This window comes from Balaenoptera musculus, chromosome 15, assembly GCF_009873245.2.
Source record: "Balaenoptera musculus isolate JJ_BM4_2016_0621 chromosome 15, mBalMus1.pri.v3, whole genome shotgun sequence".
Taxonomy (NCBI): domain Eukaryota; kingdom Metazoa; phylum Chordata; class Mammalia; order Artiodactyla; family Balaenopteridae; genus Balaenoptera; species Balaenoptera musculus.
The window spans coordinates 23,220,686-23,248,350 of NC_045799.1; the positions used below are offsets into that span (position 1 = coordinate 23,220,686).

A 27,665-nucleotide genomic window follows, 5' to 3' on the forward strand; every position below is an offset into this window, starting at 1 on the left:
ATGACAAATAAGCACATGAAAAGATGTTCAACATCATTAACCATTAGGAAATGCAAATTAAAACCACAATGATCTATGACTATATACCTATCAGAATGGCTAAAGTAAAAAGTAACGACAACACCAAATGCTAGCAAGGATGCAGAGAAACTGGGTGACTCATACATTGCTGGTAGAAATGTAAAATGGTATAGCTCCTCTGGAAAACAGTTTGACAGTTGTTGTTGTTTTTTTTTTTAAATAAAGCTACACATGAACTCCTGGAACTAATAAGAGAATTTAGCAAGGTTGCAGAATACAAGGTTAACATATAAAAGTCAATTGCTTTCCTATACACCAGCAATGAACAAGTGGAATTTGAAATTAAGAAATTCAATACCATTTACACAAGCATCTCCCAAAAGGAATTACTTAGGTGTAAGTCTAAAAAATATATATACAAGATCTTTATGAGGAAAATTCTAAAATTGATGAAAAGAAATTGAAGAACTAAATAAATGGAGCAATATGCCACATTCATGGATAGGAAGAAAACACTGTCAAGATGTCAGTTCTTCCCAACCTTATCTATAGGTTTAATACAATCCAAATCAAAATCCCAGCAAGCTATTTTATGAATATCGACAAACTAACTCTGAAGTTTATATGGAGAGGCAAAAGACCCAGAATATCCAACTCAATACTGATGGAGAAAAACAAAGTCAGAGAACTGACACTACTCAACTTTAAGACTTACTATAAAGCTGCAGTAATCAAGACAGTGTGGTGTTAGTGAAAGAATAGACAAATAGATCCATGGAAAAGAATTGAGAACCCAGAAATAGAACCACATAAATATAGTCAACTGGTGTTGGAGTAAAGGCAATACAATGGAGCAAAGATAGTCTTCAAAAAATGGTGCTAGGACAACATCCACAGGAAAAAAAAAAAAAAGAGTATATACACTGACCTTATATCCTTCACAAAAATTAAGTCAAAATGGATCATAGACCTAAATGTAAAATGTAAAATTATAAAACTCCTACAAGATAACATAGGAGAAAACTTAGATGATCTTGGGTGTGGTGATGACTTTTTAAATACAACATCAAAGGCATGACCTGTGAAAGAAATAATACGCTAGACGTTATTAAAAGTAAAAAGATTTGCTCTATGAAAGACAGTGTCAAAAGAATGAGAAGACAAGCCACAGATTGGGAGAAAATATTTGAAAAAGACATGTCTAATAAAGGACTGTTATCCAAAATACGCAAAAAATTCTTAAAACTCAACAATAAGAAAATGAAAAATCCAATTTAAAAATAGGCAAGAGGGGAATTCCCTGGCAGTCCAGTGGTTAGGACACCGCACTTTCACTGCCAAGGGCCTGGGTTCCATCCCTGGTTGGGGAACTGAGATTCTACAAGCCTCATGGCACAGCCAACAATAATAATAATAAATAAATGAAAATAATTAAAAATAGACAAGAGACCTGAACAGACACCTTACCAAAGACGATATATAGATGGCAAGTAAGCATATGAAAAGATGTTCAACATCATATGTCATTAGGAAATTGCTAATTAAAACAATGAGATACTACTACCCACCTATTAGAATGACCAAAGTTCAAAACATTGAAAACACCAAATGCTGATGAGGATGTGGAGCAATAGGAACTCTCATTTCATTGCTAGTGGGAATGCAAAATAGTAGAGCCACTTTGGAAGACAGTTTCTTACTAAACTAAACATACTCTTAGCATATGATCCACCAGTTGCACTCTTTGGTATTTACCGAGATAAACTGAAAAGTCAGGTCCACACAAATACTTATGGCACCTTTGTTCATAATTGCCAAAACTTGGAAACAACCAAGATGTCCTTCAGTAGGTGAATGGATAAATAACTGTGGTACATCCACACGATGAAATATTATTCAGTGCAAAAAAGAGATGAGCTATCAAGCTCATCTCGAAAAGACATGGAGGAAACAAATGAATATTACTAAGTGAAATAAGCCAATATGAGAAGTCTTCATACTGTATAATTCCAACTATATGACTTTTTTGGGAAAGGCGACTATGGAGACAATAAAAGGATCAGTGGTTGCCAGAAGTTGGAAATGGGAGGGATGAACAGGCAGAGAGCACAGAGGATTTTTATGGCAGTGAAACTACTCTGTATGATACTATAATGGTATACATGTCATGCATTTGTCCAAACCCACAGAATGTACAACACTCAGAGTAAATCCTAATATAAACTATTCACTTTAGGTGATAATGATGTGTCAATGTAGAACCATAGATATAACAAATGTACCATTCTGGTGGGGTATTTTGATAATGGGAGAAGCTGTACAAATGCGGGGGCAGGGGGTATATGAGAATTCTCTGTACTTTCCACTCAATTTGCTGTGAATCTAAAATTGCTCTAAAAAATAAAGTTGGTATTTTTAAAAAACTAAACATGCTATCACCATACAACCCAGAAATTGCACTCTCGTGGGCATTTATCCAAGAGAAGTAGAAACTTAGGTTCACACAAAAACCTGTATATGAATGTTCATAGCAACTTTATTGATAATAGCCCCAAACTGGAAACAATTCATGTCCTTCACTGGGTGAATGACTAAACAAAGGGGTACATCCACACCCTGGAACACTATTCAGTAATAAAAAGGAACAAGCTATCGATAGTGTAACAACTTGGGTGAATCTCAAGGGAATTTATGCAGAGAGAAAGAAGCCAACCCTAAAAGGTTACATACTATGTGATTCCATTTATACAACATTTTTGAAATGGCAAAATTATAGAAACGGAGAATAGATCAGTGATTGCCAGGGGTTAGGGATGGTTGATATCGTGGGGAGAGAGTGTGAGAGGGAGGTGGATGTGGCTAAAAAAGGGAAACACGGGGATTCTTCTGGAGATGGAACTGTTGTGTATCTCGATGGTGGTGGATACATGAACCTACATGTGTGATAAAACTGTATAGAACTGAAAACACACACACACACACACACACAAATGAGTACAAAACTGGGGAATTCTGAATAAGATTGGTAGATTGTATCAATATCAACATCCTGGTTGTGACATTGTATTATACCTTTGCAAGATGTTACCACTAGGAGAAACTAGGTAAAGAGCACACAGGGGAACTTCCCTGGTGGCGCAGTGGTTAAGAATCTGCCTGCCAATACAGGGCACACGGGTTCGATCCCTGGTCTGGGAAGATCCCACATGCCGCAGAGCAACTAAGCCCATGTGCCACAACTACTGAAGCCCGTGCACCTAGAGCCCATGTGCCTAGAGCCCGTGCTCCGCAACAAAGAGAAGCCACCGCAATGAGAAGCCCGCGCACCACAACGAAGAGTAGTCCCCGCTCGCTGCAACTAGAGAAAAGCCCGCGCGCAGCAACGAAGACACAACGCAGCCAAAAATAAAAAATAAATAAATTAAAAAAAAAAAAAAGAGCACACAGGATCTCTCTGCCTTATTTCTTACAACTGTATGAGAACCTACAATTATCTTGCAATTAAATGTTCAATTATTTTGCAATATATATAAATATCAAATCATTATGTTGTACACCTGAAACTAATATAATCTTATATGTCAATAAAAAGTGAATTTAAAAGTTTAATTTAAAAATAAGCTATAGTAATTAAGACAGTGTGCCATTAGTACACAGACAAGTAGATCAGGAGTACAGAACAGAGAGTACAAAAAACAGACGCACACATATATGATCACCTGGCTATTGAGGTGACCCTGAAATTCAGTGGGGGAAAGGATATGCATTTTTCAATTAAAAAATATTTACAAAAAAAGTATATTTATTTTTATTTTCAATAAATAGTGCTGTCAAAACTGAATATCCATATGAAAAAGAAAAAAAGATTTTTGACCCTTACCTCACACAAAAATTAATTCACGATGGAGGATCATAGATCTGTATGTGGAAACTGAAACAATAAAAGTTCCAGAAGAAAATATGGATACATATCATCATTTCTCAAAGATTTCTGAAAAAGTATAAGAAATACTAATGATAAGAGAAAAGAATGATAAATTAGACTTTACTGAATTTGAACCCTTCATTTAGGAGAGGTCAAAGCAAGCCTCAGAGTGGGAGAAGGTATATTTTCGATACGTGTATCCAAGGAAAGGCTCATATCCTGAACAAAGAGCTGCTATGACTCTATAAGGAAGAGACAGACAACCCACTTTTAAAAGCACCCATCAGAACAGTTTAATGATGAGGGCCTGAAAAGAGGGGCCACTGACCTACTCACACCTCAAAGGCTCAGCCACCATCCCCTGGTCCCTGGGCAGGAGGGCTCCCCTTGGACTGGACAGCACGGGACATGAGGTCCATTGCACCATCCACTGCCCTTCAGAGAGAGGAGATGGCCAAATCATGGTGCTCCAAACAGGCTCTAGAGGAAGAAACCAGGTCTGAGATAGCTCACAGCGGTGGATTTCAAACTCTCGTCAGGATAGGAGGAGGCCTGGGATGGGATGTTTCTCAGGTAAGGACAGGATTTCCTGAGGGAGGGGATCGGCCTTGGGCCTGAGCACCATTGACCAAGCAGCTGCCCTAACCAGCCACTGTGGGCACAGATTAGCAAGGTAGAAAGATGGAGAAACACCACAAGCACCGAGTGTGGGCAACGTAGGTAGGTCCTCTTGTTGCCATTGCAAAGTGTCCGCCCTATAGTGACCACTGCTGCCTGGTCCAAGATACTCAGTGCAACCTGGGGTCTCAGGTATGAGGAAGCCCCCAGCAGGCCGCTCAGAGATAGTCCCCAGGAATTCCAGTTTTTGTAACCTCAGTTTTCATGATCAGATGAGGAAACTGAGGCACAGAGGGATTTTTAGTGTGTAAGTAAGTGGTAGAGCCGAGATTCTAATCTAGGCAGCCTGATGCCAGAACCTTCTATGGGAAGAGCTATGTGACCTCTGGGTTCACTAGCTCCAGAAGCCATGTTCTGAAAGTCTCTATTCCACAGCAATGCTAAAATAGAAATAAAGCCAAGGGGACAACTAATGGAATATTTCATGAACTTTAAGCTGTAGACTTCCAGGACTAGAAGGGACCTCGGAGGTCAGTTAGCTCAAAATCATTGTTTGCTGCTGTGCACACAAGTCCAAGAGGATTTCCTGACGTGCCCTAACAGCACCAGCAAACCTTCAAACAGCGGACTAGAAGCAGTTACAGATCCACAGTCCTTTATGTGCGAAAATCCAAAGAGCTCTGTAAACCGGAAGTTCTTTTACAGTTAATTGGTGGTTGACTTATATGCAGGCAAAAAAAACTGACCTCAACTGATGTGAGGCTCGTTTTATACCAATCAGTGTGAATATTTACATATTTTGCCGCAGAAATATCAATTAGTTTCATTAGAGGTGCTACCCCAGACATAGTGGTGTCCCAGAGCTGATCGAGACTGGCTCATGAGAGCTGCTTGTTAAATATTCAGGAATTTTGTAAGCCATTCAGTTGGTAGCTTGAAATCGGCTATGGTTGGAGTATTTACACCACAGAAATCAGAAAATGCTACAAATCAGGCTATTTTTTACTTCCAAGAGCCAGTATCAGTGCACCACTGCCCTACGCTCTGCCGGAAGTGTTATATAATGTGGAATATGCACCATTTTTACTTTTCCAATGAATTCCAATTAAGCCTAAGTTCAAAAAAAGGAGGGCAACAGATTTGGACACACACCAAATAGGATATCAAAATGGCCAATAAACATAAAAGGTGTTCTACAGCATTAATCATCAGGAAAGTACAAATTAAAGCCACAGTGAAATACCACTACGTCCCCACCCGAATGGCAAGAATTAAAAACACACAAGGCCAAGGGTCAGTGAGGATGTAGAGCACTGGGAACTCTCATATGTGGCTTGTGGGAGGGTAAACTGGCACAACAACTCTGGAAAACTGTTTGGCAGTATCTACTAAAACCAAACATCCATATATTCTATCACCCACCAATTTCATTCCTGGGTATATTTATCCAACAAAAATAAGTGCTTGTGTTCACCAAAGGTAATATACAAGAATATTCACAGCAGCTTCATTCATAATAGCATCAAACTGGAAACAACCTAAATGTCCATTATCAGGACAATGGATAAGTGAATTGTGGTATATTCATACACTGGAATAGTACACAGATTCTCACCACATACAATAGCATAAATGAATCACATCAATGTTACATCAAGATAAGGAATCCTGAATTATTCCATTTGTATAAAGTTTCACAACTAATCAGTGATGGTAGAAGTTAGAATAATGGTTCCCTCTAAAGTCTTGTGGACATTACTTTTTATAGGAAATAGTTCAATTTTTGAAAGTATAAAAATTACAAAAATAAATTCTGTGGTGCTCCCAGGTGCTCAACAGAAACAAAACTAAATCCTCCCTGGAAGAAAATACCCTCAATCTAGTCTTCAGTGAATCCCCACAGATATAGGTCCAACTGACAATTTAAAAGATTCAAAGCATTCAAGAAACATGCCACCCTGAGCAAGATGGGAGAAACCGCAAACAATGGAATCAGATCCCCAAAGACTTCAGATGTTTGTATTCTAGAGTTGAAAATATAAAATAAATACATTCCATGTGTTTAGAGAAGTAATAGAGCCAGTTGAAAACATGAATATGGAGCAATAGACTCTTCCAAAAGAACAAGCAGATTTGAAAGAGAACCAGGTCAAACTTCCAGAAGTGAAAAATATAATAATAGGAATTTTAAAACTCTTAGACAGAAAACCATAATTCAAAAAGACACATGCACCACAATGTTCATAGCAGCACTATTTACAATAGCCAGGACATGGAAGCAACCTAAATGTCCATCAACAGAGGAATGGATAAAGAAGATGTGGTACATATATACAATGGAATATATGACTCAGCCATAAAAAGGAACAAAACTGGGTCATTTGTAGAGACGTGGATGGACCTAGAGAGTGTCATACAGAGTGAAGTAAGTCAGAAAGAGAAAAACGAATATCATATATTAATGCATATATGTGGAACCCAGAAAAATGGTACAGATGAACCAGTTTGCAGGGCAGAAATAGAGACACAGATGTAGAGAACAAACGTATGGACACCAGGGGGGAAAGTGGCAGTGGGGCTGGTGGTGATGTGATGAATTGGGAGATTGGGATTGACATATATACACTAATATGTATAAAATAGATAACTAATAAGAACTTGCTGTATAAAAAATAAATAAAATAAAATTCAAAAAAAAAATTTTGTTCAAACATCCTACACTCACAAAGCCCTCCCTCATGCTCTTCCTATCCCACCACCAGCGGTCTTGTGCCCTTTGATGCTTCTTCAATTTTATACAGACTTGTATTTTAATACAGTCATGGTATTTTTCATATTACACTGTAATGATCCGTTTGCGTGCCTGTCCCATTGCACTTGCCATAGACAGAGCATACTGAGGTCAGGGACCAGGTCTTACCGTGTCTGTGCCACCAGGGACCAGCCCATCTCAGAGAGGTGGGTCCCATCCCATACAGAAGGTAGGAAAGTCAGCGTGAAAGGTGAAACATGAACAGTTAAAATTGCCCTATGAGATCCAATCAATCCTCCCGAACTGTGGCATTTGTGGTTTTGCTTTCACCACCCTAATTGGTAGCATGTTGCTGTATGATGGTCTGGAAAGTCTCATGGCTCAGCTCACGCTCCCTCAGGGGCAAACACCCACTGAGTGGAATGGCAGGTAGAGTCAATTGTGCTTTTAAAATTAGTTTTCCCTCTCTCTGTTTGGCTAAGGATACGGTTGAATTTATGTAAGTTCAATGTGCATATGATCCAACTGTACTGTTGAACAAAGGAAAGGGCAGGTGGATAGAAGAGTAGGTAGGTAAATGGATAAAAGGATGGATGGTTGGATGGATGGATGAATGGATGGGTGAAAGGGTGGCTGTACTGTTGCAGGGATGGTACATAAACAAATAAAATAATCTCTGTTCCTCTTTGCCAGATCAAGCCCTGCCTTGTTACCTCCAGCCTTGTTGCCTAGACCTCAGAAGTCAACCTCAGTCAAGCTACTTATTCTCTGACCCACTCAGGCTACCCACCTCCCATTCTAGCATTCACGATGCTGGCCCCATCTCCACTCAGGGCAGCCACTCACTCAAACTGGTCTAATAGCTTTGACAGCCAACACCCACCTACGCCCTACAGTAGCAAATGATGTCTGTAGCAGATTATGTGACAGAGGTGGACACAACAACATCTCCAATTCCACATGCTGTCCCATGGAGAGGTAAGGTCTATGTTCCTTTCCCTTGAAACTGGGTGGGCTTGTGATTATTGCAGAAGTGACACAAGGCTATGTGATTGCCAAGGTTAGGTCATAAAAGGTGCTGCAACTTCCACTTGGCTCTTTTGGGATGCTCACTCTTGGAACCCAGGTGCCATGCTGTGAGGGAAGCCCAATCTAGCCTGGGGAGAGGTGGCATGGAAGGGCCGCAGGTAGCTGTTCTGGCTGACAGCTCCACTGAGGTCCCAGCCGACAGGCAGCATCAGCCATCAGACGTGTGAGTGAAGGAATTCCAGGTGATTCCAGCCTCCAGCTGTCGAGTCACCCCCAGCTACTGAGTCTTCCCAGAGGAGGCCCCCGACATAGTGACGCACCCATCCTCACTGTGCCCTGTTCATATTCTTGACTTACAGAGTCTGTGAGCATAATTAAACGGATATTTTGTGCCTCTAAGTTTTAGGGTGGTTTGTTCTGCAGTAACAGTAACTGGAGCATCCTCCCTCCACCAGCCAGGCCCTGACTCGACTACTCTTGGGGAGGTGAGGGGGAGGGTCTGAGCCCTGAGCCGCTCTGAATCCCGCATCAGTCGCATCCGAGGCCCAGTGAGCACGGGGAGAGGGCCTCTACCAAGCTCTCCCTCCACGACTTTTCAGGGTGGAATGAGGTCGGCTTCCAGGTGTCCTGGATTCCCTACAGACCGGGGTCAAGACCAGGCTGGGGCCCCTGTTGATGAGACGGGGCTTCTGAGCAGGAGCTCGACTCCAGCAAAAGCGTGTTCTGGCTCCATCTGAGACTGGCCTGGTTTGCTCCCAGGTTTTGTTCTTTTTAAAACTGGTTCACTCAGTGGGTATTTAAGACAAAAACCACAGGCTGATTCAAGGGGAAAAAATAGTATTGGGGTCTAGGAATCGACAGATCTAGGTTGAATCCCAGCTCTGCCACTTGCCAGCCGTGTGGTCTTATAAGTTATATCACGTTTCTGGGCCTCTTCTGTGTAGTGGGGATAAGAATAGCTACCTCGTCATGGGTTTGTTGTGAGAAGAAATGAGATGAACTTTGGAAGGCACCCTACTCAGTGCCTGGCACACAGGAAGAGCTCAATAAATGTCAGTTACCTTTCCTCACTCTTGAGTAACTGTAACCCATCTCTCTTCCATCCACAAGGCCTAGTTCAGTGCCTTGTATACCCTAAGCACTCAATAAATGTATCTTAAATCAATGGATGAATTTCTCAAAGTCCTCTCAAGTCTTCTCAGCTCCTCTCTAACCTCAGTTCACATGATGACATATCTCTTCCCCAATTGACACTGATGTCCCCAGGGGCAAGGATACTCACTCTTATTCACTTTTTTTATCCTTTTGTATCCCCAGCATACAGCAGGTGCTTAATCGGTGATTACTAAGGCAAAGCAAGTGCCTTCCTGGTTTGACACAGAGTCCTCAGTTCAGGATCTGCATCGGGCTCCCGACAAGTGTTTGAGGTGAAGCTGCCACAATACAGAGCTCTCTGCTACCCGGCTTTCCATTTACCATCAACTTCTCTTTACCAGAACCATCTGCTGACCAGCACGTCCCCACCTAGTGCCACAGGCTCCCACATTTTTTGTCATCACAGCCCCCATGATGGACGCAGTCCCCTGAGCATCTGCAGGCCCTTGCCACCTCTCAAAAATTTTTGTAGGTCAGGAAAGCACACACGATTTTGGAGGGTGTCTTAGGCCATGTTCCCCCAGTGCAGATCCTGGATGAGGACTGCGGTGCGATAGTCTACTTGCGATGAGGAGAATGAGCCAGGAAAGGGAGGGACGTCAAGAACGGGGCTAATACTCAAGCTACCACTGTGGGCGATTGTCCCACTGAGGGGCGAGGAAGTCTTTCTCCCACCCCTATCCCCCATGGTTGAGGGTGGCTCCTGGGGCATTAAGGCCCCAGCGCTTCTGGCTGAGTGTGCCCACACAGCAGAGAACACCTTCGGGCAGAGAGGCCATCAGCCGGCACCTCCGGGAACGTGGGCAGGGCACACCAGCCCCTGACAGCGCCATGTTCATACAAGCCCTTTTGTCACAGGTAAGTGACTGCCAACAGACATCAGTTACTCATGGCTTGAGGTACGGGTGAGAGGCACCAGGTCCTGCAAGCTCCAGGTAACTCTATTCCTTTATCTTCCACTCAAGGACGCAGGTGAGCGGGGCCTCACAGTTGTCTCTGTGACTTTGAATATACTCAAGATGATCATACTTAAAGTAAATCACTTGGAGAATCTAGGACTTTAACAGTTATTTGTATAACAAACCTCAGATCCCAGTGGAGAGGTTGGAAACCACTGCCCCACAGGACAGAGATAATAATGATTCCCAAACACCCTCTGAATCACCGAAGTTTGATTCCCTTAGATCCAATCTGCTTTAAGTGGGCTGCAGGCTCCAGCCCCTCTGATCTCTCTGCAAGTCCAAAGTCCCCAGATGACAAGAGGAAGAGGCTCTTCCTGGCACCCCCCAACCCAGGCTGTGGCTTGCTGGGTAGCCCAGAGGTTTTGTAAGCAGGTCTTTGCAGGAAACCACCCTCAGCAGGAAGCCCCTTTTCTTGTTACTTTAGCAAAGCTATATTGTAACTAATTTTTTTTTTTTTTTTTTGGCTGCGTGGTATGCAGGATCTTAGTTCCCCAACCAGAGATCGAACCCATGCCCCTGCAGTGGAAGCACGGAGTCCCAGACAATGGACCGCCAGGGAAGTCCCAGTAACTAACTTTTAAACCAAGTACCCCCATGCTCTGCTCATCTCTGGCCCAAGCACACCTTTCAAATCTTTTAATCAGCAATAGTTTGCCTAACTTGTCGGTTATTTCCATAGATCAAAGAAGTAGAAATGAAGAATAAGAAATTAACAGATGACCAGACCTCTTCCCTAGATGCCCCTTCAGTAATCTCCCAAACAAACTGTGTGACCAAACTGTGTGAACAAGATAACATCTAGAGGAAGATCACAAGAAGTCCATGAGCCTGCACGCAGGGGGATGGCAATGACTCTGACCTCCTAGCTCAGTGATTAACTGAGATTACTTCCCTTCTTCCCTTTAAAATTTTCACGGCCAAGCAGAATCTTCTGAGGTGGTTTTTGAGGGACATTGAGTCCATTATCTCCCCAGATTGCTGGCATTCTGATTAAAGGCATCTTTCCTTTCTATCAGCACCTGTGAGTATTGATTTGGTAAGTGGTGAGCAAGGGGACCCCCAATTCGATAACAGATTCTGTAGTTGTCCCCAGATGACTCCTCCAGAAGCCAGGTCTCCTCCAACCCCTCCCTTACTTCTTAGCAGCCACCTGTGGATTGAGGCTTCTTGCATTTTCTAGACTTTTCCTGAACCCGTTTCAGGAAGGACCAGCTCTAAATAGCAGACTTGCGACATGACAGTGATAATGACAAAGATAACGACAATAATAACAATACTTGCCTCCTTGAATCCTTTTTACAGCAAGGCAGAACACAGAGAAAATAGTATCTAACGTTTATTTGGCATTTTGCAGCCTACCAACTGCTGGCTCAGATACGAATAATTTACCAAGTGACAATTGCTGGGGTCACAGAGGTGAACAAGATGGACATAGTCCCTGTCCTCATGGAGCCCACATTCTAGTGAGAAAGATGGACAAGAAGTAAGCAGTTAGACAAATCGTGATGATAAGTAGTAGCATTTGATGAGAACTTGCTGAGTGCCAAACACTGTGGTAAATTCTTTGCATGGATTGCTTCATTCAATCCTTACAACAATACTATTTTGAAGTCATAGTATTTTGTCCTCAATATACAGATGAAGAAATTGAGGAACAGAGAGGGTAAGCAATCTGCCTGGGGCCACACAGCCAGCAAGAGGCAAATCTGGGAATTCTGAACCCAAGATTTTCTGATTCCAAAACCCATGTCCTCAACCAGGCTATCTCACCCTTTTGTTCTCTGCCCCTCAGTTTCTCTATCTGTAAAATGGAAGCAAATAATGGTAATCCCCTCATAGCACTGTTGTGATTAACCAAGATAGTGATGGGAAGACTATGTAAATGGCCAACTGTGATCTGCTGGTTTTCTTATTCCTGGCTGAAGCTCTGGCCTCCCTTGCCTTCCCTTCACCCCTGATGGCTGCCTGTGAGTGGCCTAATACACAGCCACCTGGCAGGGCTCTTGGTTCACAGAGAAATCACTGTTTCCCTCACCAGCCCCCTAATGACAACATGGTTCTGTGGCATCTGTGCTGATTTAATTATAGATTAATCAGGAGAGCCAGGGCGGGAGCTCTCTTCTTTTCTCCAGCAAGCTGGGACGTGACCTCTGAGTGCACACACACGTGAGGGACAGAGGTGATCCCCCTCTGGCTCCCTGTCTCAGGGGCGAACTGAAATCAGTCCTGAACCCTCCACCTGGGGTTCATGGTTCTCCCAGCTCCATCTGAACAACACCTCCCAAGCCGAGTTCCCATCCCCGGGCCTTTGCTGTCCCTTAGACACCAAGACACATTCTTATTCCATCCTGCCTCTTTACAGCCACATTTTCAAGGTTCAGCCTAAGTGCCGCCTCCTGCAGGAAGCCTTCCCTGATGCCCCAGCTGGGGTGGTTTCTTCCACTTCACTTCTGAATTTCCACAGAAGTTGATCTGGCTTCATATGAAGGTCCTGACTATTCCCTACCCTGAGTTCACCTCCCACATGGGATGAGATCTACCTTGAGGACGCGTGTCCCCAGAGCCCAGCAGGGGTTGGCATCAGTAAACTGACAGAATGAATAGTAAACAGAGTAAATCTACAGAGAAATTCCCATGGGTACCAAGAACCTGGAGCCAAGAGCCTGGCCTCCTTCCAGAGCCGCAGCCTCCTGAGGACCTGCTAGCCCTGGGAAGGGCTCACACATCCACATCTGTGGCCTTTCCTCAGAGGCTGGATGGCTTCTTTGGGCTTCTCCTGCCTTCTTGGGGACTGGCCTCCCAATGCTGTTATCAAGGGTATCAGCAGGCTGGGGAGAAATACCCCCCTCCTTCCCCCGCCAGAACAGACCTAGGCACCACCCTGCTGCTGCCCTATTTCTCCCTGGGGAACCAGACCAGATGAACGACTGCTCAGCCGTGACCATAATGATGATGGTAGAATGTGTTGATTGCTTATACCGCTCCTACCCCATCCCACCCCACCACCGTGATCACTGACGTGTATTTTCTCTTTCAAGCCTTCCAGTGACCCAGGGCAGTGCCGTTATCGGCCCCCTTTGCAGATGAGTAAACTGAGAGGTGAAGCGACTTCATTAGCGACAGCAGAGAAGGACTTAATGCCAGTTCGACTCCAGAGCCTGCGCCCAGTGACTCCCCACACAGGCTGTACCCTAGGCCACCTGCCTCGCTCCAGTCCGGGCCCTTGACCCCTGAACCCTGGGGCGCCCTTGCCGCGGGTGGGATCCGTGGGCCCAGGCCGCTGCCCACGGCGCCCGGCACCTGGCATCCTCTCAGGTGGCATGAATGAACCGGCTCATGAATATGCAGGACGGCCCGCGCGCAGAGAGCGCTCTCGGCTAAATCTGATCACAATGCGGGATAAATTAAGCGCCAGGATAAATGCATTAAAAATCACGGTCGGAGGAACACGCCGTTCAGGGAGGGGTCTGGAAAGTGGGGTGAGGAGCAGTGGGAGAAGCTCCGCCAGGCGCTGCCAGCCGCTCCCGAAAGGCCTCAAATGAAGTTCCCTTCCGTGGGAGAGGCCCCTCCCCCCGGTTCCTATGGAAACGCAGAACGAGTTTAGGAGGGAAAATGCCTGGCGATGAGTGATATGGGGAGGGACCAAGAATAGCTGCTGGGGCTGGGATCGGGTGTCAACAGGGCCTCTTTCCTGACAAGGGATGAAGGCGAGGGCATGGTCCAGCCCAGCAGCAGCCCCCACCCCCTACCCCAAGCCCCGGGCAGCATCCAGAGACAGGGGTGTGGGGAGAGAACCACGTTGGTCCAGACCCAGGTTCCAATATGGGTGGTAGGTGTCCTTGGGTAATAACATAGTAATAATAGCAGCTAGATATCCCCAGAGCATTTGTGCAGTGGCCCCACAAATGGGAGGAAGGCACTATGACATCTCTCTTTTACAGGTGGGGAGAGTGAAGCTCAGAGATGTGGAGTGACTTGTCCGGTGTCACACAGGGAGGACTGGACCAGGCAGCCTGGCTCCAGGCCTCTTTCTTAACTGCACTGCATGCCTGCGATGGCACCACTTCATCAAAACAGCGCCTCTTCTCAGGGCAAATCTTGTTCATTCATTCAGCAAAGATTTATTGAGCAATTACTACGCTGCAAGCACTTATTCTAGGCACTGGAAATGCCAGGGAGTGCGACAGACAAAGCTGCCTTCAGGGAGCATACTGCATCGGATGGAGATGGGTGGCTTACAGATTTCCTCTCTCTGGCCCAGACAAGGGGTGGGTTCCAAGGTCTAGGCCAGAGAAAGAAAGGTTTTGGGGAGCCCAGGACGGACTTGAGGGTTTCACAGAGCTCGGATGATATAAAGCCTGATTAGTGTTTGGTTGGCTCTGGGTGACAAGCGTGGGCTCTAAATCCAGCTCTGCTACCTGCTGGCTATGAGATCTTGGGCCAGTCCCTTAACCTCTCTGTACCTCACTTTCTCCATCTATAAAATGGGCATAATAACAGGAGGCAGGGTCAATGTGCCCCTCTCTGTGCCTCCAGCTCCCCACTCACCTGAGACTGTGGACAACTGGAGAGCAAGTGTGACATGTCACCATTGCTCTGAGGAGAGGAAAGATGCAGCCAGGATACTGCCAGTTGGCAGTTGGTGCTTAGAGACGGTAGGGTGGATGGGAGCCGCTGGCCTTGCGGGGCCTGGGGGGCCTGGGGGGCAGGCCTGATGGGTGTATGAAGGGGGCTGAGCTCCACCAGAGGCTGAAGGTCACCCTGGGCAGAGGAGAGAATGGGGGCGGCCAACACAGAAGGGAGGTGACACTGCCTAGCTGAGGTGCTCAGAGCAGGAAGGGCCAGGAGCCAGCCCTGGACAATGGGGCAGAACAAGCCGAGAGAGCGTGGAGGGGGCTCTGCCTAGAGCTTCCTGGCTGCTGGGGACCAGGCCGGCCCAGGACTTCCTCTCCTCGTTCGGTGCCCCTCCATCCCTCATGGCACTGCTCTGTTCTCTGGGGTCTCGCTCGGTTCAGACTTGGGAGAGGAAAGAGCCATCTGAGAAAAAGGCAAGCTTAGAGCCAACAGGAAAGAGAGGGAGAAAGAGAGGTGGGGGAGGAGGAAGGAGGGGGAGGAGAAAGGAGGGGGAGGAGGAGCGGAGAGGAAGCCACCCAAGAGGGGAGGCCTGCCTGTTCTACAGATTGCAGGGCCTTCCCTGTAGCCCCCAGCAGAGCCTGGTCAAGCCTCTGTGCCAGCTTGGTGTTTGGAGTTACGGTCAGAAATGATGCAATATCAAGGACACAAGCCCTTGACCCAGCAAGTTCACTACTATTGAGCCTAAGAATGGATGTGGACGAGAAGCAAAGATGCTTCTCCAAGCATGTTCATTACAGAACTGTTCATACTGGAGCAAAATCAGAAATCTGTTCCCCAGCAGTAGGAAAGCGGTTATGCCGGGGTACATACCTACAATGAAATACTATGTGGCCAATACAACTGACGCTGTGAATGTAACTTTACTGACATGAACAAGTAGTCAGAGTTTTACAAAACAGCATGTTCAGTGGAATCACATTATATATATGTGTGTGTGTATACACACACACAGACACGTGCATGCACGCATATGAAAAAGCCTAGTGTTTTACAGCAAAATTCTTAGCCGCGGCTTGGTGGTAAGAATCGGGAACTTAAGGAGTTTTTTCTTCATTTGTATTTTCTAATTTTTCTTTATCACACGTTCATTGTAGGAAGAGAGAATAGAGTTATAATTTTGTGCTTATCTTTTTTTAAAAAGTGTAAATCCTTTGACCAGTTGTTCCAATTCCAGAACATTGTCCTAAGGAAATAATTAGGATAAACAGAAAGATTTAACTACAAGAATCAATGATTCGTTGCTTCTCATGGGGAAAAAAAAGGGACATAAGCTAAAATTTTCAGCACTGGGGATTGGTTGAGTAAAGTGTGGTGTAGTCATATGCACGATGCTATGCAGCCACTAAAAATCATGCTGTAGAAGTTCAATTGTTGACTAGGACAGATGTTTGTGAATATATGATTGGAAGAAAAAACAGGTTTTAGAACATTATGTACTGAAATCAGCCCTTCTTTCTATAATATGTGCTTGATCCAAAGTCTGGAAGGATATATGTTTAGATGTTAATGGTTGTTTCACTGACAGAAGTTGATTACAGGTGATCTTAATTTTCTTCTTTACACTTTCCCAATTATTATACAATAAATATATATTACTGCATATTTATTATTACATATGTATTATTACATACAGAGTTTTAAAAATTAATTTTTGAAGAAGCAAAAATAAATAGCCTATTCTGAGGGCTCAGACAGTGAGTGGTGGGCGCTGGACCCCATCCCTACTCCCCTGCAGGGCGGGCAGGGGCTGAAGCACCCGGGGAGAGGGCTGGGAGTGGGGGCAGCCAGCTCTGCGCCTGCCCAAGGAGACTCCCTGCGCCTGCGCTAGCTAAGGAAGCGCCCCCCACCCCCACCCCCCAGGCCTGCTCTCTGCCATTCACCCTCTGGAATTAGCTTGCAGAGACCGTTTTAGGAAGCCTGTGGGCGGTTGGAAGCAGCTTGTGAGCAGAGCTGGGGGCCGGCTGAGAGCTGCAGAGAATGAGTGCCCAGAGGAAGACAAGGCAGAAAATAAAGGGAAGCCAGCACCCTTTCCCATTTTTCTTTTTGGTTTGATTTTTCAAAAACAGTCTCTGGAAAATCCTTGCTTTGGTCCAAATGTTTCCTCCTCCATCTTCCCCCACCTCCTCCAGGCCTCCATAGATGGGCCAAGTCTAAGCCTGTGAAGCCAGGACCAGGGTTCTGGTCTCAACACTTCCACTATCTTGCTGTGCAACCTCGCACCAGTGGCTCACCCTCTCTGAGCCTCAGTTGCCACTTCTGTCAAATTGGACTAGGATGGACCCAACTTTCTCTTCCCGCTCGGAGGCTCCGTGTTTGGGATCCCATCCCAGGAGTGAGGCAGCTGGACCAGATATCTCCTAGGCCTCCTTACAGCTCTAAGATTCTGAGATTTGTGCTTTGAGATCCTTGAGAGTCTAACATATGCTGGCAAAGCATATGTTTTTGTCTGGATTTTGCAGTCCATGGTTCTAGAATGCAATGGTATGAAATTGCTAGGAGTCTAGTTCAGGTTCTAGCGGAGGGGCTGCTCACTGTTAAATATCAAAGACTGTTTCTGGGACTTCCCTGGTGGCACAGTGGTTAAGAGTCCGCCTGCCAAGGCAGGGGACACGGGTTCGATCCCTGGTCCGGGAAGATCCCACATGCCGCGGAGCAACTAAGCCCGTGCGCCGCCAACTACTGAAGGCTTTGTGCCCTAGAGCCCACGCTCTGCAACAAGAGAAGCCATCGCAATGAGAAGCCCGCGCACCTCAACGAAGAGTAGCCCCCACTCACGGCAGCTAGAGAAACCCCTCGCGCAGCAACAAAGACCCAGCGCAGCCAAAAAATAAAATAAAATTTAAAAAAAGACTGTCTCTGGGGACATCCCTCTCCTAGACCCTCAGGCTGAGTCCCACCTTTGCCAGGGGCTTGGGAGCTGTCTTCACCAGGTGGGGAACACACATTCGCAGCCTTGGGCCCCTGCAAGGGATACACATGGGTTCAGACCTCAGGTAGCCTCCTGAAGGAGACGTGGAAATGACAGCTCATGAATAAGGGCCCTCACCATATGCGGGGCTGCAAGGAGTGAGTGGCCGTTTGGTAGCTGAGCCTCTGCCCTGAACCAACAGCAATATCTCCATTTACTCCACACCCACTATGTGCCAGGCCTGCAGGCTGCAGAGATTACTGGATCTAAGCAGTACTATGTTTATGCCCATTCTCCAGATGAGGAAGCTGAGGCTCAGAGAGGTCCAATGACTTGCCAAGGTCACAGAGCTAGAAGGAGGTAGAGCTAAAGCTTGAACGCAGATTAGCTGACTTGAGAGCCTGCTAAATTGCTCTGCCGCCTCCCTGCAGACCCCAGCCCTGCTGGCCCCGGATGGGCAGTCAGTCATGGGGAGAGGCAGGAAATGGCTTCCACACAATCAGGACTTCCAGAACTAGGACCCAGCGCACAACCCCCGGCCTGCCCACCTTCCCCAGCCAGGGGGCCCACGTTTGTGCCTGCGTGCACGTGGGTGTCTGCGTGGCTCCAGGAGGGTGTGTCTCTGTCTCCGTGTGGGTGTCCCTGTGCCCAACGTGTGTGTGCGTCTGATGTATGTGAGTGGTTTGGATGTGGGTGCTGCTGTGTCTGTCCCGGCACGGAGCGTGTGAGAGAGACAGATGAGTGTGAGCTCTGTGGAGCCCGCGAGAGGAAGCAGGTGCCAGAGAGTTCCGGGCTATGCTCCCTCCCGTCCTCCTCGTAGGGGTGGGAGTAGAGGCCTTCAGTGGTCCATGGCATTGGGCCCCTGAAAAGCTGCCTGTCCCCCAGGTATCCCCACATATTGCCAATTTGAACCCAGAGCCCATAGTCCCCACGCCCATTGCTTTCCCTGGCCCTCACACTCAGCACCATTGGGGGAATCTCTTGGAGATTAGGATCCCACATCAGCCTTGGACTTGATCCAGGGAGGACCAGTTAAGCCCCTGCAAAAAGGCAGCTGGGTTCCAGAATCCCTGGTCCTGAGCCCAGCTGTGTGTTCACAAACAACTTTCCTTTAGCCTCTGGACTCCCCTTTCCTCTGCCCTGAATTGGGTCTGCTATTGCTTGTGTCTGTCTTGGGGGGGTGGTTTGAGGAGAAAGTCCTAGAAAAAAGGAGATTTGTGGTCAAAGAACTGGAAGAGAACTTCACAACCACCTAGTGAAGCTACTCTCCTGGTGGATATCTCTGTTAGCCTCATTAAGCTGCCTAGGTTTTACTTGCATACCTCTAAGAACGGAGAACTCACTACTTCCAAAGAGCCCATTCCATTCCGGGCAGCTTTAACTGTAAGTTCTACCTCATACTGAGATTTTAGATCTGCCTCCCATAGCTTCATCCCACGGGTCTCAGCCCTGACCTCTGAGGCCCATGAGGCTCAACCTTGATCATTCCTGCTGAAGTCAGGGTAAGTCAGTACAAAGCCTTGTGGAGACCCTCAGGTCCAGAGGCTGTTTCTGAGGCCAGGTGATGGGTTGAGAGCCTCAAAGACACGCCAAGCTGAGCAGACACGGGGAGGCCAAGGGCTGATCATTCTGTTAGGGGCTGATCTCATGGCTGAGGAGATGAGACTCCCCGGTCCTGCCAGGTCAAGGATGCAGGGTGAGGCCGCTAATGCCTGAGGGAAGCTTGGGGGTGGCTGTCTTGGCCTGGCCTGGGTCAGGGTCTCAGGGGCAGCTCTGAGCTCTGGGGGGCTCTGGGAACCACGGCTTGGAGAGAAGGCCGTGTGCGCATAGTGAATAGATGATGGGGAGGGGGTGTAGCTCCCTCCACAGCACAAGGAGGCCGCCAGGATGAGCCATGATGTGTGCAGGGAGCTTGGCACACGGAGGGGGCTGGATGAGCGCTGCTGTTAGGATATTATTCATCCATCCACCCATTCATTCACTCACTCGCCTCCTCTGTGCCAGACCCAGGGCTGAGGGCTGGTGACCTGGAGATGAAGCAGGTGCAGCCCCACCCCTGTCCCCGAGGCCTAGGCGGGAGGGGGCAGACTCCGCTCTGGTGAGTCATCGCGCATCAGTGCGTGCCCGGCACACAGACCCCGGCTCCAGAAGCAGTGCGCAGAAGGGGTTGTGAGCATCTTCAGCTCAGGGCCCTACTTGGGGAGGTGGGGAGCACGCAACCCCTCATCCTTCAGGGACTGGGCACTGGCGTTTCACAGGAGCCTGGGGCACAGCCAATACCCTATGTGACAGAGGAGAAAACTGAGCCCCAGAGAAGCGGAAGGACTGGTCCAAGGATTATGGCAGGGTTGACTCCCGACATGCTTGCAGAGCCGCGGCTTCCTGGTGGGGAACGCAGGTGAGAATGCAGATCTTGAGCTTGGGGCAGGTAGATGAGGCCGCAGGACACTTGCCCTACTGAGCAGCCTCAGCCCCACGCTCTGGGCTGCACAGGGCAGCTGGGATGCCCACCCTGACATGAACATGCTAGGTGACCTTGGACGAAGCCTCTGCTCTCTCTGGGCCTGTCTCCCCCTTGCTCTAAGACAAGGGCACTTCAACTGGATCAGGAAAGACAAGCAGATTTCCCCTCACATGTCAGCTTCCTGCATTGGCTGAGGCTGCTTGGGGCATCACATTGAGAAAGAAAGGGTGTCATGATCAATTCGTCACATCTCCGGTGAGGGACCGGAGTGGCAGCGTGTGTTGGGCCACAACCTGTCTGGATCAGAGAATCACCAGGAGTCGCCACCTCCAGGCAGCACTGGCGTCGAGTCCACGAGCCTGAAGCCTCCACGAATGCCCGCCAGGGACCCTCCTTGCTCCCTGGGAGGCAGGAAACGCGTTGAGCCTCTTTCTGAGGAGCACCCAGGGCATCGTGCGCTATGGCCCAGCCCTGCCCCCAGAGGCCACTGAGCCCAGTTGGCTTGTGATCTTGGGCCCATCTTCACAGTGACACACCCCTGCTGCACGGCCAGTTCCCCATCGCCTTCCCCTCTAATCGATTCTGTCAGAATCGATTAGAGGGGACACTGCCTGCCTTCAGTGTGGACTGAATACAAGTGAAGAGTCTGAGTGAAGGCAGTAAGGACTATACCGAGAGTGAAGGGCATGAGTGAGGTCTTCCCCTTGCCTTCCTGGTTCTCGGCACTGTCCTGGACAGATGGGGAAGAAAAAGACTTATTGTGTGCCAGGCACTCCCACATTCTGTACTTCATTTGCTCTTCACTCTTATCCTGAGAGGTGGTTACTACACCCATTTTACAGATGGGGAAACTGAGTCCCAGAAAGGTTCAGTAACCTCCCTAGTATTATCATTATGAGCAAGGCTGGAAGTCTGTCATTTCCAGAATCCAGGTGTTTCCTCTTTCTAGCCAAATGGCCATCAGCTGGGTAATACGGTGACAAGAGCACCTCACCTGTGGCTCAGAAGGACCTCAGATCTAGTCCCAGCCGCTCTTTCACTGAGTTACTATGGGATGTCAACCATTTACATTGCCTCACTTGGTCTTCCGCCCTCACCTGTAAAATTGAATAGTAAGTCTCTTCTGCTGTCTCGGCTCCCACCCAGCTCCCACTTCTGGTGCTTCGCCTTTGAGGCATATTTGAGAGCGAATGAGTGTGGGCTCGGGCAGGGTCAGGGTCTAACAATATCAGTTCTCCCACCAGGGGATGGACAGAGACCCCTGTGGGTAAGAATATCTTTCTCCAGCCACACAAGAGTAGAGTAAAGCAGAAAAGTTGCAATCCACAGGCTTGCAAATGTGCTTTTGGTTGGCTTGCACAGTGTTGTTTTTTTTAATCTGAATTTGTTGCCAACACTTAAAAATAGAGAAGTTTCATATAAAAATCCAGGTTTCTGGCTTCTCTTGAAAAACTGGAAGCTTTGACAAGTCTGCCTTGAATTGGCCGCCCCGGGCCAGAGCTGGGGAGCAGAGGTGTACTCCCGTCCACTCAGCCACAGGCCTGCTTGACCTCTGTCAGCATCCGAGTTCGTCTCCCCTGATGCAAAGGGTGAGACCATGGGCTCTGGAGTCAGGCGGGCCTGGGTTAATCCAAGCGGGTGGCTCAATTACAGTGTGACTATCAGAAAGTTCCCTAACTTCTCTGGGCCTGTTTCCTCGCTGGTGAAATGGGGATTCCCATAGTACTTCCTTCATATGGACGCGGCAAGTCTTCCATATGAAGGCAAATGTACGTAAAGCTGCTGCTATGGTTGAAGATGCTGCCTGGCACATAGTGAGTGCTCAGTAAAGGGCAACCCTGGTCTCGATCATGGCCACCCTCTCCCGACAGGGGCCGCAGGGTCTGGAACAGCAGAAACAGCAGCACTTGACGCCCTCCCCAGCCTGGCCTGGGCCCATCCTGGAGCTCTCCCTTGGCTGCACAAATGCTTGTGGGGTGGCGGCAATCCTGTCTGGGTGATGCATCCGAAAACAACAGATCGATAGCCACTCAGCACTCTACTGCCATGGCTGAGGACTGCGGCACGGTCCAGGCTGCTGGCCGGTGAGTTCAAGCTCTTTTTCTTTTTGGGCAGAAAACAACTTACCATGTAACCTTGAATGAGTTCTTTTTTCCTCCTGGGATCTTGGTTTCACTAACAGCAGGGTCAGCCTTTGGTCTCCAGTGCTCCTTTGAGCTCTGACATCTTGGGAGTTTTGCAGATGGGAAGGCAATGAAGGTCAAAGCCTCACAAATGCAAGAATGAATTAGTCAGGAATCTTCTGGTTGCAAGGGCAGGAACCTGTCACAAAGGGGCTTAAAGAAAAGAGGTATTTGTCTTTCTGTGACTGGCTTATTTCACTCAGTATAATGTCCTCAAGGTTCATCCACGTTGTCACATATTGTAGAATTTCCTTCTTTTTTAAGGCTGAATAATATTCCATTGTATGCATATACCACATTTGCGTTATCCATTCATCTGTCAATGGACATTTAAGTTGTTTCCACATCTTGGCTATTGTGAATAGTATCAAGTATCAAAAACAGTCAAATTCATAGAATCAAAGAATGGAATAGTGGTTGCCAGAGGGTGGGGGGAGGGAGTAATGAGAAGTTACAACTCAACGGACATAAAGGTCCAGTTAAGAAAGATGCTTAAGTTCCAGAGATCTGCTGTACAACATTGTACCTATAATCAACAATACTGTATTTTACACCTAAAAAACTCTTAAGAAGGTAGATTTCATGTTAAATGTTCTTACCACAATAAAATAAAATTTAGGGAGGAAAAAAAAGGCATTATATTGGCTCATTTGAAGGAATCCTGGGGATTGTGGGCTGCAGGTGGTGCTGGATCCAGGTGCTCCAGTGATGTTGTTGGCTCTCTCTCTCTCTCACTCTAATCTCTCATCTCAGCTTCCTTCTGTGCTGTCCTCATCCTCATTTCTGGTGCAAGGGCTCTTTTTTTTTTTTTTATGGGTATGATGAGCCCTATTAGGTCCAGCTGAGAGTCCTCTACCACCATAACTCCAAAAGCATGCAGTATCTTTCTGCACCTTCTAGAAGAAGCATCCCAGGAAAGGTGACAAGTGGCTTAGCTGAAGTTATGTGTCTATCTCTGCGGGTAGAAGGATGGACTGAGGTCCCATGATTGGCACTCCTACCAAAGATGACATGGAGTAGAAAAAGGCTTCCTCAAAGCAAAGAAGGCTTGACATCAGAAGGGAGGTGAAGAGAAATGGGTTGTGCAGTCTACAAAGCAGCAACTACTGGCCATTCCAGGGCCTTTAGTGGAGGGACGGAGCCTTCTCAAAGAGGGAGAGGTAATCTTCCTATCAACAAAGAATTGAGGCTAGACTCTCCCAGACTACTGGGAAGTCGGCCCACTGTTCTGGCAGCGACACTTCCCTCTAATAAATTCTATCTTCTTTATGTTCTGCCTTGTGTCCGGAGATTCTTTTCCAACCCACGTTCGGACCACGACATTTGGTGGCCTGTACGGGGATCTCCAGGGGGGATCTCTTTCCCCACCTCCTCTCCTCATTCCTTGGGACCCTCTGTGAACAGGCAAGTTGCTGTGGAAGCAACAGAGGAACTCTGGCCTGGGCCACACCCTGGTGTGTTCTGAAGGCTTCACGGTTCACTTTGCCCCAGTAACTGCTGCCCAGAACGGGTGAGGATCCCTCTGTCTTCCTTCTGACTGAGGACTAGGCCGAAGGGTATCGTGCGGGCACGGGTCAGGCATTTAAAAGCCATTAGGGCACCTGCCGCTTGAAGACTCCTGTGAAAGGATAAGGGGGTCACAGAACGGACCAGGCTATTAGAGAGTCTGCCCCCATCAAGAAAACTTCTGTGCAACATGAGGCACATCATGGACAAAGCAAAACACAAAGCCCCCAGTCCCTTGGCCACCGCCTCCTCGGTAGGGTTAGAAGGAGGAATCCTCTGTCCTCTTTTCTGTCGCTTCTGCTTCTTTCTCCTCGGCTCGGACTGACTCCAAAGGACCCCACCGCCTCTAGATCGTCCCAAGAGCTCCTTCCTGTCTTCTAACGGTGAGTCAATTTCCCCCTGGCTTCCGGGAATTCCCTTCTCTGGTCACTGGTGCCTTAGTCACACGGAGATGTCACTGAGACAGAGAGGGACGCCTTTTTGCCCATCAGTGATTCTCAGTACCCCCATTCTACGGCACTGAGGCTAAGAATGTGTTCAGGTACACCTATTCCCTTAGACTCACGAATTGGAAGGGATTTGACCCAGACAATCTCAAAAAAAAGAGGCTTATTTATTTATTTATTTATTTTTTATTTTTGGCTGCATTGAGTCTTTGTTGCTGCGGGCGGGCTTTCTCTAGTTGTGGCGAGCGGAGGCTACTCTTCGTTGTGGTGCGCGGGCTTCTCATTGCAGTGGCTTCTCTTGTTGTGGAGCACGGGCTCTAGGTGCGCGGGCTTCAGTAGTTGTGGCTCGCGGGCTCTAGAGCACAGGCTCAGTAGTTGCGGCGCACGGGCTTAGTTGCTCCGCGGCATGTGGGATCTTCCCGGACCAGGGATCGAACCCGTGTCCCCTGCATTGGCAGGCGGATTCTTAACCACTGCGCCACCAGGGAAGTTGCCATTATCTTTTGTAATATGGCTTGGCCCCAATACAAACTGAGAGAACAAGAACAATGGCCTCTTAATGGGACACTAAATTACAACACGATCCTCCAACTTGATCTCTATTGTCGGAAACTAGGAAAGGATTCCGAGGTTCCATATATCCAGGCCATCATGGCCCTCAGTCAGAATCCGAGCCTGAGGGACTCCTGTCGCATGTGTCTCTCCATTACCACTTTAATGCCTCGCCCTTCCCCCTCTCCTCCTCCTTCAGCTTCACTACCTCGTCCCTCCGCATCTCCTCCTCCACCAGGTATCTTGGACGACCCTTCTTGTCCCCGGTCTCCCCAGCCTCCTCCTCAACTTTCTGCTCCCCAACCCCACCTCCATACCTGGAAGCAGACCTTCCCTCCCCTCCCCACACTCGGTCACGAGCAGCCCAATGCTCTGAATCGAGTCCCAGTATGCTTCTCCTACAAGAGGTCGCTACCGGAGACCTAGGTACTATCAGAGTTCATGTCCCCTTCCCCATGTCTGATCTCTCTCATATTCAAGGGGAACTGGGCTCCTTTAGCCAGGACCCCTCCATGTTCATCAGGGAATTCCAGGCCCTAACTATAGCCTTTGACTTAACTTGGCAAGATATTCATGTGGTCCTAACTACCTGCTGCACTCGCGAAGAAAAGGCCAGGATCTGGGCCTTGGCTCAGGCCTAGGTAGATGAGACACATGCCCGAAATCCTAATGAGAACCGAGCGGGGGGAGTCCCATGGGCAGACCCAGGATGGAGATAACAGGCAAATGAAAATGGGCCAGCAGGAGGGCTCACTAGGAGAAATTACATGATTACCTGTCTACTAGAAGGTATGAAAAAGGCAATCATCAAATCTGTCAATTATAATAAACTCAGAGAAGTCACACAGGAACCCTCTGAGAATCCAGCCTTTTTTCAGGCCTGATGAGTAGAGGCTATGAGGAAATACACCAACCTAGACCCTGAGACCCCTGAAGGTCAGGCTATACTTGCAGTTCACTTTATAAGCCAGGCATCCCCAGACATAAGACAGAAATTACAGAAACTAGAGCAAGGGCCACAGACCCCATTTTCTGTCCTACTTGACACAGCCTTAAGGTCTTCAACAATAGGGAGGAGGCTTCTAGGAGCAGACGAGAACTAAGAGAGGAGGAAAAATTAAAACGGCACGCTCAATATACGGCTCTTGCCATTACTCAGTCCCTCCCAAACAGGGACCCATGGGAGCCCCTCTCCCGTCTCAGAAACCACCGCTGACCTGCTACCAGTGCGGTCACCAGGGGCACACTGTCAGGAACTGCCGCACCCCACCACCCATTACGCCGTGCCCTTACCGTCGCCAAAAGGGCCATTGGAAGAGGAGTTGTCCCTCCCACCCTCAAGCGGGTAGGCCAATTCCACAACCACTCAACACCCGGGGTATTTCAGGTCCCAGCCCCCTGGGCCGAGGTCAAGGCCAATTGCCCCTGTGAGTGGCAATTGACTATCAGGATCAAGAACCGGATTGTACTCTAGATCTGGGGCTCCTGGAAGCAGATGACTGAAGGTACCCAAGGCTCAATCTACAAGCCCCTATGTTCCCCATAAGACCAGAGGAGCCCCGGGTAACCCTGGATGTAGCAGGGGCTACTGTAAACTTTCTAATTGACACTGGGGCTACTTATTCAGCCCTGACCTCCTTCTCTGGTCCCACTCGCCATTCCTCTATCCTCCTAACAGGGATGGGAACAGGCTCAGCTGGACTTTTAAACTCCATTTTCACTGCCCGACAGCTCTCTCTTGAACTCACACAAGAGACTGCCAACCTAGCAGCTCAAATTAACACTCTACAAGAGCAAATAAATTCTCTAGCAGGAGTGGTTTTACAAAATAGAAGAGCTCTGGACCTCCTAACAGCTAATCAAGGAGGGACCTGTGCAATGTTAAAGGAGGATTGCTGTTTTCTTGTCAACCAGTCAGGCAAGGTCCAGACTCATCTTCGAGCCATTATTGAAAGAGCTAGTGGATTCTACAAGGAAGGAGTCTCAGGGGGATTCGACTGGTGGGACTTCAAGACTAATATCTGGTCCTAGTTCTCTTGGCTAACCCCTTTCCTAGGCCCTATAGTGGCTTTTCGACTTCTACTAATCTTCTGGCCATGTATTTTTAACCTCCTTGTTAAGTTTGTCTCTTCCAGAATACAACAAATAAACCTCCAAATGGTGATGCAACAAGAATAACAGCCAGTCGACACTCGTACAACCCTTGAACAAGCCGCCATCACTTTCCATGGGGCCCACACTCCTCCCTAGATACACCCTGACAGAGCAGGCAACGGGAACCCAGGGCCCCATGACGCCTCCGCTCAGCAGAAAGCAGCCAGAGAGTTCACTGTCCCTTCTCACAAAAGGGGTTCCCGAATGCTTGAGAGGGAATTAGGCAGTTAGGTAGATATGAGCAGGGTATACAACAGGGCCAAGGAATTGGCCCTATAAATAGAGGGGGGAATGTGGTGCTCCAAGGACAATGGTGCTTCAAGGACAAAGGAAAACCTGCCTGAAAAAGTTTCAG

At 47.8% G+C, this 27,665-nt stretch overlaps 1 protein-coding gene across 2 annotated transcripts in view; it reads right to left on the minus strand.

The window, feature by feature from the left end:
- The window catches only part of AAR2 (AAR2 splicing factor), a 67,010-nt gene that overhangs the window by 12,048 nt on the left and 27,297 nt on the right, over positions 1 to 27,665 (minus strand). The window contains exon 4 of one of the 2 annotated variants that reach the window (XM_036827214.1): positions 4,391 to 4,426. The exons of the other annotated variant lie outside the window; for it this stretch is intronic. Within the exon in view, the coding sequence (XP_036683109.1) occupies positions 4,406 to 4,426 (21 nt within the window). The 3' untranslated portion in view covers positions 4,391 to 4,405. Of the gene's footprint in view, positions 1 to 4,390; positions 4,427 to 27,665 lie in introns of those variants that run through there. 2 annotated transcript variants of the gene reach the window in all.